The following is a 16531-nucleotide window of genomic DNA, read 5'->3' as shown; positions in this document are numbered from 1 at the left end:
AGCAGCCACCTGCCAAATTGCAGCCGACTGGTGGCAGCAGACTCCCCCATACCTTCAGACCATAATTAACAAAGTTTGGCAGACACAAAGCATGGAATATATGACTAGCATCCTATGCAACTCCTCAAAATCTCTTACCAAGGTTTGGGACCCATGACTCTCCTTTTTTCAAGCTCGCTCTCCTTTCACTTGACCTTGTATTGCTCTCAGTCCTCTCCTCTGTTAATCTTTTCTTCTATCTATTCGCATCCTCAACCATGAAAGTAGCCATGTCATTTCTTTCTCTCTCCTCTCTCCTTTCCTGTTTCCTTCTTTTCTTTTCCTCTACACTGTTAAAAAATCCTGGTCATCCACTATATCTATTTTTATAGTATCAATACTTGGAAGTCATGGAAGTCATGCTGCTGCGCCGGCCGCAGTTACTGTTTTTTCTTTTCTATGTTTGTATATGAATACTTTCATTGTTGGTTGTATTGGTCATATGACCTTGCAGAAATACAACCTTTTAATCACAACTTATACATTTTTAATTCATGAGAAAATTGGGACATTGGGCTGTCTTTATTTCAATTGTCCCTTTTGTAAATTTTATTTTTCTCTATTAAATTTGCATTTGGGTGCATAAAAAACTTTCATTCGTAAAGTGTGCCTGTCTGGTACAATAAGCATATCAATGAAAGTATAGGCTGACACCTGATTTTCCCTACCTCTGAGCGCAAGAAAACACATCAGGTCACTATGTGGGGAAATAGAGCCTCTGTGACCAACTCATAAAGCAGCAGCGGACCCCCCTACACCTCTTGGAGAAGCACTAAATCTAGTTTTTGCTTGAGGGTACAGGGTGATGCATTTCCTTCCAACTATCCTGCACTCAGCATGGAACCTGGAGATTCTCTCAGGTTAAGCAGACTTTTGCAACTCTGCAGCCAACTTATTTAAGCAGCAGCAGTAGCACAAAAGTAGGTGCACAATGTCACAAACGTGCATTTGCACTGCAGGGCTGATTTACTAAACCTTAGTATCAGTAAAACGTATTACAGGTTTTTTTTTATCAGTATTGGCAAATGGATCTTAACAAAACATTGTTATAAGTGGGCTAAGGAATAATAAACTACATTTTAATGTCAGAGGTGATTTTAATGCCTATACAAATGGAAAGAAAGGCAGAAAGATGATGGGTGGTTTGTAAAAGCAACACAAACTTTGCAATCTATTGATTTGTCCTTGTCTGTTTTTTTCTTGCATTTTAATGTCATATATAGATGTCATGATCCTTTGGTGTATGCTAACTCTGGTGGTTTACCCTTGAAGCTACACAAAATCACAATGAAGTCATTGACTAATTTCCAATACAGAAGAAGATTGTCTTGTATTCTACATCAGGGACAACATCACGCTATTCACACTAATGATTTCAAACCTGCTGACATCAGACAGATGCTAAAGAGTACGTGCAGAAGACAACAAATAACCATAATTTGCATAGGTTTGGACCCATGAAGATGCTGAGACTTCCTTAACTGGTAATACAGTGAATCTAACCAACAAAAAAAGTTAAGGTATTCATTCTATTTACTAATGAGTCCCGTTGGATCTACTAGGCAAACCTTTTTAAAAAATAAGTCCACAAAAGATTAACTAGTTTGCAAGAAAACCCAACTTTCTAAATTGTAACATGTAACATTATTACAATGCAAGATCGCATGGTGATCTTGCATTGTTTAACACCAAGGGGTAAATGTATCAAGCTGAGAGCTGTCTGGCGGGTTTGAAAAACCAATCAGATTCTAGCTATTCTTTATTTAGTATATTCTACAAATGATAGCTAGAATCTGATTGGTTGCTATGGGCAACATCTCCACTTTTCAAACCCGCTGGAAAACTCTCAGCTTGATACATTTACCCCCAAGAGTGTTAATACACATATTTATATGTGGTTTTGCAAAAGCACATATATTTGGTGATTTTTTGACAATCTTATGTGTGTTTGGAAAACATAAGATTTACTTAAGGCCAAAATCGGCCTGTTTTTAAACGACACAGTTTGAAACCCCCATCCTGACTTTTAAATGGCAGTTATACAAAACACGCAGTTTAGGAATGTGCAGTTTGCAAAAAGATGGCAGTTTTGTTTTTAAAGAACTTTAAAAAAGCAAAAAAAAAAAAAACAACCCTCCGTCCCCTTCTCTAACAGCCTCTCCTCATCAGCATTGGTCTCTTGATTGGTTGGTACAACAATGCATGGTGGCAGAAGTTCACACAAACAGTTCCAACTAACTTTTAATTTGAGGGTTAAAATGAGGTACTTGGTATGGTGCTCCCTTCACCTGTACTATTATCTCCACCATCACTACCACATTCCTCATTAAGTAATGCAGGAGAGAGAAAGCAAGGCAAGCATTATTCACTGACCTGCTACTGTATTTTTCATCCTGCACCCCATTGGCAATAGTGGTTGGGAATGGCAAGTGAGCCAGAAAATTGATAAAAGGTCAGATCGCAAGGACATGATCTAGCCATGTAATATAATAAATATCACACAGGAAAAAATCAAACAGTAAAGCTCAAAGACTGAAAGCATAGCACAAAGGCAGTTTTGAATTATGTGCCTACATTTGTTCAAGTACATCTGATTTTGTGGGTAAGTGCATGAATGTGGGGCCCAAGATGACGGAATCTACTGTATATAATAAAGGTAATTTATGAAAAAGCAAAGGTGTACTTCTCACTGTGCATATACCATTTGTGCCTAGTTATGTGCACAAACACGTTTTAGTTTTCAGGACAGGATTATTTAAATGAGATTGAAAGAGTAGAGAAGGTGCATTTTAGTGAAGTGTCCCCCTGTGCAGCAGAGCAATTTGTTCCATGTCCTCAGGGATGGGGAAATCCAGATATCGGCCTATACTCTGAATGGAATTGCTTTTGCACCTCCCAGTAGCAGTGTTACAGGAAATCACGTTATTAGACGCTTTTTAACAAATGTAATATAAATATTTAAACACACAAAAGTGACACGTAATAAATACAGTAAAAAATGTCCGCTCACTCTCATGATTAACTGGGGAAGACATTATTTAAGGAGAGAAACAGAAAACTTTAAATTAATGAAGGGGTGATCTTAAAGTCAAAATACGCTGGACTGATGTCTTTACTAAGTTAACTATGTGCACTTTTCTGACCATCCGCAATACTGCTTAATATTAAAAAAGGACACTGAAAACAATCAGTCGTGCAATGGAGAAACTCACTGATTGATATTTGAGTGACTAATGCATGCAAGGAATGAATGGGAAATATATCCCAAAATTAATTGAGAGTATGCTAGCTGCTAAGGAACCTATGATCTTCCTTATTGCAGAGACAACATACTTTGAGGCTGTACAAGAGCAAAATTTCTAATCTAAGAGCAGCTTTGTATTGGTAGTGTGCCCAGGAAGGTGGCAGTATATAAGTGTGAAGGCTGCACCAGGGCCAAAGCTATAAAGAGGAGGGTGAACTTGCATTAAAAATTAAATGTATTTATACCAGTAGCCATGATGGCTGATATACACAAGGCATGCTGATAGTTAAAGTTCAGCAATAGCTAGAGAAATAAGGTATAATAAGCCTGATATCAATGGTTGACTTAGATAAGATAAGATAAGATTAGTGAAGCTCACTCTGGGTCTGATTTAGGGCTAGATTTACTAAGCTGCGGGTTTCAAAAAGTGGGGATGTTGCCTATAGCAACCAATCAGATTCTAGCTGTCATTTTGTAGAAGGTACTAAATAAATAAAAGCTAGAATCTGATTGGTTGCTATAGGCAACATCCCCACTTTTTCAAACCCGCAGCTTAGTAAATCTAGCCCTTAGAGTTAGTAACAAATCCAGCTAAAGGGTGCCAATTTGGACCTGAACAAAACATGTTGCAATGTAAGGGGGCACTAAAGGATTTTTTTTTTTTTTGCATGTAAAATACTGCCCGTTTTTCATGTGCACACAAATAGTCTGCAGCTTTATTTTGATTCTGTAATTTTGTGATTTAGAGTTGAGCTAGAACAAGCCCATTGCCAACTCTAAACCCATTATAATATCCTAGCTGGATTTACTCCTGACTCTAAATAAGGCTGTGTGAGTCTCACATAAAAAACCCCCAGACATTGCTCATTCAAGCCTATCTACGTCCAGCTGTTCCATCCTGTGAACAAATAAGAAACGTAGATAGAAAGTGGTTCTCAAACCTGTTGATATGTTGCTTGAGTTATTAGTGTCTCTTCATCAAAGTTTTCTTCTTCAGAACAAGAGTCAAAGCCGTCCTCGTAATATTTTTCAGCTAGGTGTGGGTCTTCTGGAATATCTTTAAAATAAATATATTTATACAAACTAGTTAACAATCATACATGTTAAGGCCAACACAGCTTATAGCAGATATTTTACAGCAAGGGTTAAGATACGGACTGTCATGTTTATTCAGAGTAAAGGAATAAACGAAACGATGGTGAAACGTTTGATAGAGAGGATGTAACACAGCGATGACATAACTGCAAATTGTGTATGGCTGGGTCAGGGCCGGATTAAATCGAGGTCTAACTGGGCTATAGCCCAGGGGCCTCGGGCATCCAGGGGGCCCTTCAAAGTCTGCAGCAGCATTATTGATCGGTCCGAGGGTGGGGAGCCCCCAGCCCGATAAATGCTGCTGAGCACTGTCAGTCCAGTCCTCCGTCCCCAGCGCTCAGTACTCTGCTTACTGAGGAGATCTCGCAAGTGAACTCTCACGAGATCTCCTCAGTAAGGAGCATACAGTGCGCCGGGGACGGAGGACTGGACTGACAGGTAAGCGCTTTGGTGTGGGGGCCCCCACGGGGGATGGGGGCGGCGGGGCGGCTCACAATGGGGGCCTCACGGGGGAATGGAGGCACCCTTAGCCCAGGGGCCTCCATTCCCTTAATCCGGCCCTGGGCTGGGTAGACACTATAGGGTTTTTTGACAATAATCGGGCCAATCACCCGATAAACGACTATTCGGGCAGATAATGCATTAGTGTATACACTGCAACGATGAGCGATTATCGTTCCAAAGCTCATCGTATCATTTGATTTTTAAACCGGACTAAAGAACTTGTTCAAAGAAGGAACAATGTCGTTCCAATTCTACAGTGTGTATGCGCTCATAATTAGGATCTCCATAGAGATTACAGAGACATGATCTTTTCAGCCGATGACTATGACAAGCGAAGAGGACAGATATGAAGTTAAAAGTTGTAAAACATGTATAGTGTGTACACATGAATCCGCATGGTGATTGTCACTTTTTTTTATCAGTTGTTGGTAAAATTGTTATAGATAAAACTTCAGGAGAAAATTTCTTTAGTGAGTACCCAGCCTAAGAAAGCCACTGAAATGGAAAACATTATGACATTAAGGTTGTAGATAAAAATACATAATAGATAAAAGGATTGTGCTTTGCAATGAAAGATGCACAAGAATTGGAGGTTAAAAGGCTTTAGTACTTTTTCCATCATGCTAATTAAAACTATACGAGTTCAATAACATTGTATATGTAAAAAAGCAACATATTGAATCAAAAATCCCCTTTAACCTGTCACTGAACATAAGATTGTTTGAAAACGATACTAGCATCAAACCTGTCTGTGTAAATTTTGAATGTAAGGATGTTGAAAATATGTTATATAAATCAAACTTTGTTTCCTGAAGAACACGATGTCCTATTGTAAGGCTACATTATTATTATTATTATTATTAGTAGTAGTAGTAGTAGTAGTAGTAGTAGTATTTTAAATGTACACTTACTGTAAATTTAAAAGATAATAGAGCGCTTTTATGTACATTAGATCACGGAATTGTAAGTTGACTTACAATATTCATAAATAAAAAGAAGGACACTTTCTGCGCTATCCGTTCTCACTCAGGAGTGAGAACGGATAGCGCAGAAAGTGTATTTCTTTTTATTTATGTTTAATTTTATTTAAAACTTCTGTACGGTTTTTTGGAGGCTACTTTTTAGCTGCAATTCATGAAGCGCTGTATATGATCATTTCTTTTTTTTTACAATATTCATAAGAATGTATAGTAGTTACAGTGTTTCATTATTATACGTATTAATTATAAGAGTTTTGTACATATATTAGTGTCACTTGTGTACTACAAATAGCTACTGCAAATGGATTATTAAGACTTACAAGTAGAGGATGCTGTTCTGGGATATTAGACTATAGAGTATAACTGACACACATAGAATTTGTAAGTTCATAACTTTGTTATGTGCCTGTTTCTCTTTAAATATATTTATTGTGCACACTGGGTGTAATAGACAGTTTGTGTTACTTTGCATTGCAGTGTGTGGTATATATAGAGGATGGAGTATATTTTCTTTCAGTAAATGCAGGTGACATAATGTTGCCATTTGATAAATTGCTTTAATTTTCCATTTTCCCTTGAGTCAGTCTTATAATAAACGTGCTAATATACTGAACTTCCTACAGACATAGATGGAAAAGTTGAATATATCTGAGGAATTATGCTACAGTTGCATCATTTCAAAGATCACACTGCCTGTAGGTAACTATCAAATGTGTCAAGTAAAGGAATTGCAAGAATTTAGACTAACAACTTTTCACATCCTTAATCGGATAGAATCCTTTGATATGTACCGTTGTGAGGCAGGATGAGTTGATTTCAAAGATTTGTTTATTGAGAAGGTTTAGAAGCACAAAATTTATTTTAGCACAAATCAAATTTAGCAAATATTTGCTTTCGCAAGACTGTATTTGCTGCCTTTAAAATAGAGTTACTTGTAAATAAGTTTTTTATTTTATTATAGGTTTCCTTAACTAAATATAAAAAAAGTTTTTAAACTCCTTATTAAATTTTTACAGTCTTAATCTTGCCATTGGCTACATAAGGCATTGATAGGCATCAAGCGGCCCTAGGGCCACATGCGGCCCTCTGAGTCTTCACTAGCGATCCCCAGCCTCTTCCTACTTTATTATCAGATTTGATTGTTATAGCTTGTAAGCTTATTTAAAATGCTTGCTGATATGTTATTACAGATAGGAGTTTTCTTTATTTTTATTTTTATTATTACTGAGATTAAGGGCAATGTGCAGCCTATCTGAAGGTTAAAGGGCCACCCACGTGGCCCCTGAAGATTACCAGGTTGTCTATCACTGACATAGGGGGTTATATACAGGGGCAAAAAAGGCTGCTCCAAAACACATATTCAACTTTGGACCAACAGTTCACCTCAATTTGCACAAATGCAGATGGGAGGCGTTGGGTGAAATGATGGTATTCCCACTACAGTATGGAAGATGTGCAGCGGTGCCCCTCATTTGGTGGAGCAGAGCAGAAACAAGATTCCATTCTGTGAAACAAGATCATTAGAAGAGAAAGATGTTGAGGGCACCTATTCATGGGCATCCCTTGACATGCATGGCCATTCCCTATGTGCAAAATGACTTGAATACTGTACAATCTGAGAGCTGATAGAGATTGGGACATAACACTTTCCATATAGACTGCACTATGTAATAAAAAAAAATATTAAAAATATTGGGAGCACACCTTTATAATAGGGAGACCATCCAACTACTGTTAATTGCTGCTTCTAACTTAAGACTACTCTCTGTAGTGCAAAAACAAGTGAGGTTTCTGAGATTTCTCATTTTACTATCAATTGTCTGAGAAGTGCCTTGATTATGTTGTGCATAGTTTTTACAAAAGGACATAGACCAATACAAAGAAGTAGGAAAGCAAGGTATATCTATACTTTGTGTTTCTTCTTTCTGGTAAGTTTCTCTAAAAGGCTGTGGTTTCTTTTGTGGCTAATGCTGTGGAATATGATTTGGTGCACTTATGTGTGGTATACTATTAATTGGGGGCACTTATGTGTGGCATAATATTAATTGGGGGCGCTTATGTGTGGCATAATGTGAATTGGGGGCATTACTGTGGCATAGTATGGACTGGGGCATTAATATGTAGCATAATATGAATTGGGAGCATTAATGTGGGAGAATATGAAGTGGGGGCTCTACTATGTGGCATGATATGAATTGGGTGTACTACATTGGCATGATATGAACTGTGGGTACTACTGTGTTGCATAATACAAATTTGGTGCACTACTGTTGCATAATTTAATTTGGTGCACTACTTTTGCATAATATGAATTGAGGGTACTACTATTTGGTATAATTTGAAAGTGTATTTATTGGTTCAGTTATTATTAATATTATTTTGATATTTGGATCATAAAACAAGAAATAATTAGATTTTAGCCGGCACACTGATAGAAAAAGGTTGCCAACCCCTGATATAAAGGTTCGCACTTCAGGGGGTAAATTTATCAAGCTGCGGTTTGAAAAAGTGGAGATGTTGCCTATAGCAACCAGATTCTAGCTGTGATTTTGTAGAATGTACCAAATAAAAGATAACTATATTCTGATTGGTTGCTATAAGCAACAACTCCACTTTTTCAAACCCGCTTTAATTTTTTCATTTTCTTTTTTAATACTTGTCTTTTTCATCTGCATGTCACCCCTAGACTGTTGGGCAGATGGAAAGATTTAATCCATCATTTGAACAATGTTATCCTCAGAAAATCAGTCAGACAAGACATCATATCTATTATACTGTGGTTAGATTTTGTTTACAACAATAGTTCCTAATTATCTATTAGTACATTGTCATTCTTTTCTGTTTTGGCAGAAAGCTGAACTCATTTTCATTGATGTACCTAAAGCAAATTCTTTGGCTTCCTGGAAAGGCTCAAATCTTGGAAGAAGTCCAATGGAATCTGTAACAGTAGTATCCTCCCAGAATAAATTTCTTTCCCCGGGACCTAAATGTATTAGTCCCTGCATGATTTTGGAAATAATCCTTCTATCAATAATAATAATAGTGAACGTATATCAGTACTCCACTTATTACATCCCTCATGAGTAACTGCATCATACTTTGGCCTATTTACTTGCTCATTTTTCTGTTGCACTGCACACGTTACTACAGTAACAAAATAATTTAGCAATAACAGTTACAGTGGTAAAGGACAACACCATGAGGATCTAATGATGGTGTCATTGGGACCAAAATATTCACTGATAATAAATGATGTTGTTACTGACCTAAGGTGTCTCTGCACCTTGATTCTGATGTCAGTGTGCATTTGGTTTACCAATGACTCTTATACCTTATTAGTTAGTACCTTGACATTATGCACATGTCTTGGGGACATCAAGTACTGGTAAGTACTAGCTTTAAGCGAAAGGGTTTTTTATAGGTGAATACCATTCAGCCTGGTCTTTGGTGGTAATATATAGATAATTGATAAGTTCATACATGGTTACCCATTGCATTTCTTTACATAACAAACTTTTCAGATAATCATAATCTATTTTAGTTGAGGCTATTCATAACTCTGATAACTATTGTTTGAGAGGCATTGTGATTCTTCAATATGCTCTGCAACAACTGTATCAGCCTTAAAAATATATTTCCTCATTGATGAAATGTCTCCTCTTCTCTGAATTCATAAGACTATATGTCATGTGGCTTCAACTACGCCAGCTAAGGAGATTTAGGCAGTACCTTGTTTGCTCATTTCACAATCCTTGCTCTGTGACACTTTAAGGGGCAAAAAAGGGTAGGAGCTAAAATTCAATAGTTTATCTTTCTTATATGTGGGTGGATGTGCTGACAGTATAGTAGCTAGTACAGGTAGCCCAAGTATTCAGGAACTGGTTGGGGAGGTTGTGTATTATACTAATGATATATTCTAGTTAATATTATTAATTAGCAGTGTGATTGACGGAGGGTCTGTTTTTCCAGTTAAGGGCTAGCTGCTGTTGTATTAGTTTCCCAGTGTGCTTCGGTACTTCAGGGATTGAGCGAGGGAGCAGGTGATATGAAAGGTTGAGGGGGAGGCGCGCCTGCAAAATATTTGAGACCAAGTAGGACTTCTTACCAGACGCTTTCTATTTTGGATCAGCTCCACCAGACATTATCATTATCATCTAATTATTTATATAGCCACTAATTCCGCAGCGCTGTACAGAAAACTCATTCACATCAGTTCCTGCCCCATTGGAGCTTACAATCTAAATCACTAACATACACACACGCACAGACCAAGATAGACTAAGGGAAATCTAATAGCAGCCAATTAACCTACTAGTATGTTTTTGGAGTGTGGGAGGAAACCGGAGCACCCAAAGGAAACCCACGCAAACATGGGGAGAGCATACAAACTCCACACAGATAAGGCCATGGTCGGGAATTGAACTCATGACCCTAGTGCAGTGAGGCAGAAGTGATAACTACTAAGCCACCATGCTGGGTATCCTCTACGTCACAGCCTTGCCAGCAAAAATTAGAAATTGAGGGGTAAATGGCACTAAATACCATTGAAGTTGTTATTTTATGAGTTTACTTTTATTCACGTACAAATGAACTCTTAGCATCTCTCTCTTGAATTCAGGACTAGTCCTCTGGGCTTCACCCATGCCCTCTTCCCAATGGAGCTCATGTGGTTCTTTTGTTGGCTGGCCATGGTTACTAAAATGGCAGTAAATTGTAGAGATTTACACTGGAAGTGGATCTGCCCCGGCAAAAGGAATCCAGCACTGAGGAATGATGAAAGGTTTGTTGGTTTACTTTGCTATTGCAGAAGTGTCGGGGTTACAAGTATTGATCGAATGTATTTGGTGTTAAACCAATGCGGTGGCAAAGTTCAGAGAACTCAGGGAAAAAATTCAAAGGCGCTATATCATGGGAGAATTTGATATTATGTTTCATCCGGTTTACAAAGGCTTTCGGATCGAGACCCAAAGCAAGTGCTGAGTTATTCCAAAGAAGGCCATTTTGTGATTGTCTATAAACTCAAAGGTAATTAAGTAATAATTAAGTACAGTAATTCCAAATAATAATTGAAAATAGTAGCATGGGGCGAAAGCATGAGGTTTGTGGTCGTTCCTTGGGGTCCAGCCAGAAAAGAGTGTAATTCATCTACTACAACACCAGCAACTTTACATTTTAAGACCATATGTGAATAATTTAACTTTTAAAAGCTGATGCAACCCTTTTATATCTGTTAGAAAAAAAAATGTAGATGGAAAACAATTTTTCTTATTCTTTGCCCTACTTAACATAAATAAATACATGATGAATATGATTTATTTTACATGAATAACCTATGATTCTAGAGTTGCTTCAGAAACGTTATCGTGTATTATAAAAACCACTTTACCCTCTATAGGCACCGTTCATAGTCATATCATTTTGACACTTTCTTTTGGAGTCAATTTGCTTCAATGTTTTTTAAATGACTAATCAAATGAAATCAATGGTAAGATTCTACATCTGGCAAAATGAACATCCCACTTTAATTGCAGAAAAACTCCAAATACTAAATCAGCTGTATACTTTACATAATGTATTTCTGCCTTTTAGCAGTAATGCACATTTTTTTCTTTATTCCTTCATATTGGAGATTCTAAATCAAATTATGCATGGCTGCATAAATAAATTAAACATTAAGTCACGAATGGCTTGTAGTGGATGCCTAGAAAATAATGGTTCAGCGGCTGTACAGTCTACCTTTCAAGTAAACACAGCAACAAGATTACTGAAACGTAGCAAACCACTCTAGCAATAATGGATCCTCATTTAGAGTGTCTACATTGCATTTTACCTTCATTTACAACATTCATGTTCTGTGCCCTGCCTTCTTTCAATGTTACCCTGATCTCTTTTAGCAGATAATTGCCAATCAACGTATATAATGTAGCACATATGTCAAAGGCTGAAGTTGTAAACCTACTCATGGGAGTAGTTGCCAGAATCATAAACCCATTAGGACTGTGCGCCAAAATTTGCTTCCCATTTATTTAATGTGTGTAATAGCGTTCTGAACAGGAATCTCCCAGAACAAAGTATGTAAATATATTCATAACATATGTTGTCTCGCATTACAGAGGAAGACATTTTGTGCAGTACACAGGATTGTCATACAGTTTTAGAAAGCAAAAAATGCAATCTATAGTACCCATCTAATCCTGCATCAGATGTCATGTGATGCCCCAGGGCTGTGATGAGGTAGAAGTTTTGACATATATTTTTCAGGGATATGATTTGTGACTTCTTATTAATGAAGAGATACCACACTGGAATGTGCATCGTGATTGATTTCAAGAGCATAATAACTGGGCATCAGACATTATGTACTTTTCAAAACGTTACTGAAACATATGATACTAAGGTTACGGGTTCCAGGATTCAAAATTACTTCTTCATTACCTCTAATCATTTTATTCATAATCCTAGCTCAGATGGTTAAGATTTTAAAACACACCCTTAAATCTGAAACCCTTCCAATGAGATGAACGCTGCTTTAGACTTTGTATATTATTCCTGCACTCCTGCTTGGACCGTACTATAGACTTCTCAGATCACTCAAACATCTAGTTAGGTGAAAAACATAACTATATTTTGTTACATAGTAACACTCAGACTTTTGGTTACTGTGACCCTAATACCGCCCACTACAGCCTGATATATACGAATAGGACCGAGCTCCGAGGACAGTGGCTGTCCTCCCTGAGCTCACCTTAGGACTCCTGCATTTTGGTTTGACAGGTGTACCACCCCAGTCAAACTCCCCACCTGCCACTGTCCTCGGAGCGGATACTGGCTGTCCGTGCCAATATAATCCACAGGAGCTTTCAGAGCTCTTCGTCACAAAGTTCTGTGGTTCATACTACACACACCTCTATCAGCCTGGTAGGGACAAGGTTATCTGTAACCCCAATTCTTAGGTAGGCACACAGCTTCACCAAGTCAATTGGCGACTTTCTCTCTGATAAACAAGCACAACAGTCCCAGGATAACAGAAGAGTTCACAGCAACAATAGAATGCATTTTAGCTGGCCAAGTTCTTCCCTGGAGCAGGGTAAAATTCACAGGACCTTACGAAGTTAAAACTCTTTGCCAGTCCTGAACACACTCCTTCAACTGTTCTGGTATCTGTGTTACATACCAAATTAGTCTCCCTCTTCCAGGGTGATGTCCATTCGCTCATTGTAGATGAAATTAGCCCAAAGCATTGTCCCAAGACCCCAAAGCTAATTACTGGTAATGGGACTATCCAGAGAATTATCCTTGAATTTGATTATCCAGACAGATATTTCTCTGACAATAATAAACATTCAATACCAACATATACAATAGTTCCTTCATTATATGGAATACACACTACTCCTAAAAATTACAGGTTATGCATAAACCACATACTTAGTTGCATATCTTGTAAGCTTGCGAGCAGGGGACTCTTAAATCTTTGTCTGTTTTAGGATAGGTACACAATGGAGAATTTTCCAACCAATCTACAACAACTGTACCTATGACATAATTTACCATCAGATCTGTGCTCTTCATCTGGCCCTATAGTCGTTTAGAGAATGACAGCACAATATGCATTCATTCATTTCTGTCACACTGATCAACCTCCTTGTTATAGCTATCCACATGTCCTAACAAATTTTGTTAGCTTCTGTGACTCAGAAACTAAATATTCAGTCTCGGAACAAACAAATTATTCCATCTACAGCATTCTCTGCATTTAGTCACCAGGGGCCTGATTCATTAAGGAACTTAAATTAAGAATTTTCTTATTTAAGTCTCCTGGACAAAACCATGTTACAATGCAAGGGGTGAAAATTAGTATTCTGATTTGCACATAAGTTAAATACTGACTGTTTTTTCATGTAGCACACACATATCAACTTTAAATTTCATTGTACAAATAAGCTATCAAGTATTTGTGTGCTACATGAAAATACAGGACATGTTTATTGCCGGCTTTGGCTAAAAAGACCATGAGGTATATATATTAAACTGCAGGTTTGAAAAAGTGGAGATGTTGCCTATAGCAAACAATCAGATTCTAGTTATCATTTATTTAATATAGTCTACAAAATGACAGATGGAATCTGATTGGTTGCTATAGGAAACATCTCCACTTTTTCAAACCTGCAGTTTAGTAAATATACTCTCATGACTCTGAAATCTCTATGGAGATCGTGATCGTGAGTGCATACACATTACATGTTTGGAAGGTGATTGGAATGATACCATTAAACAGTACAACCAACCAAATTAAATGACAATTGGCACTTTGGAACGACTGCCGTTCATCATGTAAATATACATACTAAGGTGGTATGTGGCCAAGTGGTCGTTTATCGGATGATTTGCCCGATAATCGGCTGAAAAACCTCCATTGTGTACCTAGCCTTTTCCAGTATTGTTTATTACTGTGTTTATCCCCAATTGGAAAGCACTTCAGAATTTGCTGGAGCTATATAAATAAATGATGATGATGATGATAATATCTGTAGTAAACAAAGCATTGTCTGTATAGTTAGATCAAAGGACAGGGAATTCCCCACTCTGCAGGAGTGCTAATGCAATTAGTCTGGTCAGTCTGAACAATGATCTTATCTGTACAGCCAGTCTGTCAGAAATACATCAGAGATATAGAAAACAGATGAGTTTAAAAGTTATAAACACTTTGTTCAAGATCATTGTTCAGACTGACCAGACTAATTTCCCACTTTGGAAAGTTAAAGGCTAAAAAATACATGTTGTTACAATCAAAATTAATGTGAAGAAAATGAGGTATACAATGATGGTTTAAAAATTAACTCTCCTTCCCTCACATTTAGTAAAGTATCCCTCTTCAATGCAGTGTGTGCTATGGTCAAACAGCTTTTAAATCACTAAAAAAAATGTGGCTACCACAAAGATTACTGATCCCTTAACAACCTCTCCAGACCATTAGTTCAACCTCACTAAAATGCTTCAAGGTGTATTTTCAATTTTAAATTGTATTGTTTGTCTATGTATGGGCAGCATGGTGGCTAAGTGGTTAGCACTTCTGCTTTACAGCACTGGGGTCATGAGTTTGATTCCCAACCATGGCCTTACTTGTGAGGAGTTTGTATGTTCTTCCTGTGTTTGCGTGGGTTTCCTCCGGGTGCTCCGGTTTCCTCCCACACTCCAAAAACATACTGGTAGGTTGATTGGCTGCTATCAAATCGACCCTAGTCTGTGTGTGTGTGTTCGTTAGGGAATTTAGACTGTAAGCTCCAATGGGGCAGGAACTGATGTGAGTGAGTTCTCTGTTCAGCGCTGTGGAATTAGTGGCGCTATATAAATAAATGATGATGATATGAATGAGTCAGAGCTTATGCAGCTGTTGAAGGGCCCGCCATGGTATAGGGTGACCACAATCTGGTTTGACTGTGCATAAATACAAACTATTGTTAGGGGTTACATGTATCATCATGTGCATGCATAATGAGTTGGTCAAAAAGAGTTTTAGGGAGTAATTTTTTCAATACAAGCTTATTTGAAAACTGTGTATCTTTATTATTGTTTATTCTTTTGGTATAATGGACGTGATCGTAGGTATTTCTGTCCATTATACTGGGGCTCTTGGGGTGCCACTACAGTTGTCCCAAACTTGTTGGGGTCCCAATCTTGTAAATCTTGTTAATTCTTTCAGCCACCACAGCCCAGGCGTGTCAGCAGGTAGCCTCTTGTGGTGGCATACTGTTTGAACTGTTTGATCAAAGGAATGGGGACTCCTTCATTCAACCAACGTTGTTATACTGAATGCAGATGCATTTCTGTCCATTTTAGGCTCCTGTAGGCAGGGGCCTGCTACTAGGTGCCTGAAGCCCTCCCCTTCACTGGAGACAACAGAAAAGAGAAGTTTGAATTATTACATTAACTTTGATCTAGGTAAGTGCCCACTCACTTATATACAGGGCAAAGTGAAAACAAGCCCTTTCATTGGCAATAACACCTAATTTCTCCAGTACTAGGGCATTTGCACTTTCATAAATCAGTCTCTGGGTTCTATACCTAAAACTACCTTTGAGGGAAGGGCCACTGCTCATGAGCCAGTGCTGTATACTTGCTCCAAGGTTAAAATTTGCCAGCCAATCACTGATTATGCATGTGTATATTCATGTTCTTTTTTCATGACAAAATATTATTTTAAATAATTCATTCTGGTATATAATCAGTTAGGAAACAGTACTCAGTTAGGAGGCTGGACTTGTTGAGGCTATTAAAAACAGACCCCCTTTTTTTTAGCATGAAGCATAATGTATGTAGTATGTAGCAACTCTAGTTGGGAGTAATAGCAGTACACTAAAGGAAGATAGCACCATGAGTGGGCATCAGGAACTTGGAGATGGTGATTGGATTGGAGGTATCTTTCATAACCTGCAGTTCTGCTTCTCTAAGTGGTATATATGAATAATTAGCAGTTTTGTAGGAGCTTTCTTCTGCATCATCTTTGTCCTCGGTTTAGGACATTACTAAAAAATACTATGTACTATATATGAGATGGGGGGGGGACGACTTGGTGATATGTTGCCATCCACATCTATGGCACTTGATCTGGAACTGTTCTGGTATACGCACATGCTCACAAGAGCGGAAACAGAATGGACCAGTACCG

At 37.9% G+C, this 16531-nt stretch overlaps 1 protein-coding gene across 1 annotated transcript in view; it reads right to left on the bottom strand.

The window, feature by feature from the left end:
* Nucleotides 1–16531, bottom strand: part of NEK11 (NIMA related kinase 11) — a 207254-nt gene that overhangs the window by 47001 nt on the left and 143722 nt on the right. Inside the window, exon 13 of the mRNA XM_075212438.1 lies at nucleotides 4225–4340. Within this exon, the coding sequence (XP_075068539.1) occupies nucleotides 4225–4340 (116 nt within the window). The remainder of the gene's footprint in view (nucleotides 1–4224; nucleotides 4341–16531) is intronic.

Source organism: Mixophyes fleayi, chromosome 5 (assembly GCF_038048845.1).
Source record: "Mixophyes fleayi isolate aMixFle1 chromosome 5, aMixFle1.hap1, whole genome shotgun sequence".
Taxonomy (NCBI): Eukaryota; Metazoa; Chordata; class Amphibia; order Anura; family Limnodynastidae; genus Mixophyes; species Mixophyes fleayi.
This window is presented reverse-complemented; position numbering and strand designations above follow the sequence as displayed.